Consider the following 3071-nt stretch of genomic DNA (forward strand, 5'->3'; position numbering starts at 1 on the left):
AAGCACGATGCATCCTTGGACATAGACATATACATCAAACAATTCACCCCATGTTTTACATTACTTTTTAAAAAGCTCATTAGAAAATAAATTAAACTAAACCACCAATCAAGAACATAATCTACAAGATAATATTTTTGTTCTTTTTTTAATACAAGTTTACTTTTTTGGTTGAGAACAAGTGGGAATGGCTACTTCTGCTACACCCTTTTATCTCTTTCCCTCTTCTCTTCCCTATTTCCCTTCTCAACTCTCTGCACTTCTCCGATTCCCCTTTTTCTTTTCTTTTACTCTAGGGTTTTCAATCATCATGATCTCTCATTTTCTTTAAAAACAACCTTAAAATATTAAACCCCACTAATTATTATTATTAATATTCTGAATTTCACTTTACATTTTTTACTATAATTTTTTTTTCTCTTTTGGTTTTTTGTGTGTTTTCTCTCTCTCTTTCTATAGAGCTTTAGCTCGATCTGTGTATGGCTGGCTTAGACTTGGGCTCAGCATCTTCTCGCTTTGTTCAACACCTTAACCTCCAAAGACAACACAACAACGACGATGATCATGAAGAAAACGACCACAACAACAACAATATTCCACAAGAGCTCGAGCTGGTCAACCCTAACCCCACTGGTTCAGGCGATATTGGGGGTCGCAGACCAAGAGGTCGACCCCCAGGTTCCAAAAACAAGCCAAAACCTCCTGTGATAATCACAAGAGAAAGTGCAAACACTCTCCGAGCTCATATCTTGGAGGTCACAACCGGCTGCGACGTGTTTGACTCCATCGCCACCTATGCTCGCAAGCGTCAACGTGGGATCTGTGTTCTAAGCGGGACGGGGACCGTCACAAACGTAAGTCTCCGGCAACCCTCAGCTTCTGGCGCCGTTGTCACGCTACCAGGCCGTTTCGAGATACTATCACTGTCAGGTTCTTTCCTACCACCTCCTGCTCCGCCTGGCGCCACTAGTTTGACCATATATTTGGCTGGAGGACAAGGGCAAGTCGTCGGAGGTAACGTCGCCGGAGCTTTGATCGCCTCAGGACCTGTCATCATCATTGCTTCGTCGTTCACTAATGTGGCTTATGAGAGGTTGCCGTTAGATGAGCAAGAAGAATCATCGCTACAGCAAGATCAGCAGCAGCAGCAGCAGCAGCAAGTCTCACAATCCTATGGTGGTGGTGGAATTAATAATCCATTTCCGGACCCGTCTTCGGGGCTGCCGTTCTTTAATCTGCCGCTTAACATGCCGAATGGTGGTCAGTTATCGGGCGATGGTTGGGCCGGGAACTCAGGTGGACGGCAGCCTTATTAATTGACCTAATTTGGTTCAGGAGAATTAAGGTTAGGGCATCCCTTTTAGACCTCAAAATCTTTGTACAATTACTAATCATCTACTGTGTACTTGCTTGTTTAATTTGCTGTGCTTGTTAATGGTTGTGAACTTTAGTTTCTGACTTTCTGAGATGGATTTTGAGGTGGATGTTGATCTTTTATGGATGGAACTTCTTTTTTCTTCGTTAGAAGATGTGGTTTGTTCGGTTAATTTCTGCTCACTGACCATCATGGAGTAAGTAATATTGTATAGTATTATAGTTTATAAATAATCTATAAGCAAGCCACAAAATCTATCAAAAGGTCTTCCAAATTTTAAGCAGTTGAGAAAAATGAGTGAATATATTATATCTAATTGAATAGTATTTTTTTTAATAGGATATCTAATTCAATCTTGAAGGGTCAATGATGAACTTGTCTTTAAATCTTAGTAAAGAATGTATAGTTAGATTAAATAAGATTTAGTTTTTCTATTTTGAAGATTAAATAAGATTTTAACTCCAAAGATAATTGGTATATCCATGTGATCTTGGTGGACCTGCGGGTTAATAATAATAATAATAATTATTATTATTATTATAGTAATAAATAAAATACTAACCAACTTTAATTTATCTCCCTCCATCACAAACTTTATTTATCTCCCTTAAATCCCTCAAGATAAAATCTAGGAACGTTCCTAATATTCAGGAAAGTCTGTCTATGGAATTGATGTTTTTTTTTTTTGGGCCAAGACTTGTTTGCTGTTGGAACAATTCCTGTAATAATTTGGATGATATTCTCTTGGACCAATCATTTCTAGGCATCACTTGATCGTTATTTTGATAAACTGACTCAAAAATTCATTGAACAACAAATAAGAACAAAAATAAAATAAGATCCATTAGATCACATCAGTTCCAGGAGTTCAACCAAAGAAGGGGAAATTTTGTGACGATATCACTTATGTTATGTCACTAAAATTTCTTAGGCAGTCGCACTTTGGTTATTTCCCTTGAGAAAAATCACTATTTTTTGGGGGGTATTTGGTGTGTCTACCCTTCAAGAAATACTGTGTGTACAAAATGAATTATTATATGTATCTATATAAACTTATGTTGTTATTAGTAGGCATTCTCTATTGAGCAATTATATGTAGTTTGCTCTTGTTAAGCTCGAGGAAATTGGGGGCGAGAGCTAGCTAGTTTGTAAATGATCAATTAGGCCATTTGATGCAATGGCCTTTTTTATGAAGTCATATTCATTTACTTAACGAAAAGTATTTCTAATTTCTTTGCATATATTAAAGGTTATAACTTTTCATCATAACGACTTTATTCTGGGGATAACTGCATCTAAGACAATGTCCAAATGATAAGAAACCTTAGAAGAAATGTTGAGTAGAATTCTCTTTAGTGGATGAGCTAACTTTGATAACTAGATTGAGTGTATAACGTTCAATCTTTTATGAACATATAGATTAGATGTCAACATTCTTTTTTTTCTTTTCTTTTTCTTTTTTTTTTTGAGAAAGGGATGTCAACATTCTTAATGGGAGGAATAAAATAAATTCAAATTTATTTAACCTACCAAAATTATAGGTTCAAATTTCAGAGTGAGAGTTAGTGACAAAACACTTCTAGAAGACAGCTGTTTATATTTTTAAGCTTGAAAGCAATCGTAGTTGTTTTGATATCTATTAACTTAACTTTTTCTCTCATCAAATCCTATTTTATGCCCTACATATAATTGTAAC

The 3071-nt window shown here is 36.0% G+C and overlaps 1 protein-coding gene across 1 annotated transcript; it reads left to right on the forward strand.

Moving 5' to 3' along the window:
• The first annotated feature begins 449 nt into the window (after positions 1-449).
• LOC115987791 (AT-hook motif nuclear-localized protein 23-like) lies at positions 450-1434 on the forward strand. The gene has a single exon (XM_031111398.1). The coding sequence runs from the start codon at positions 480-482 to the stop codon at positions 1314-1316; it is 837 nt and encodes a 278-aa protein (XP_030967258.1). The 5' UTR covers positions 450-479; the 3' UTR covers positions 1317-1434.
• Positions 1435-3071: the final 1637 nt, after the last annotated feature.

This window comes from Quercus lobata, chromosome 4, assembly GCF_001633185.2.
Source record: "Quercus lobata isolate SW786 chromosome 4, ValleyOak3.0 Primary Assembly, whole genome shotgun sequence".
NCBI lineage: Eukaryota > Viridiplantae > Streptophyta > Magnoliopsida > Fagales > Fagaceae > Quercus > Quercus lobata.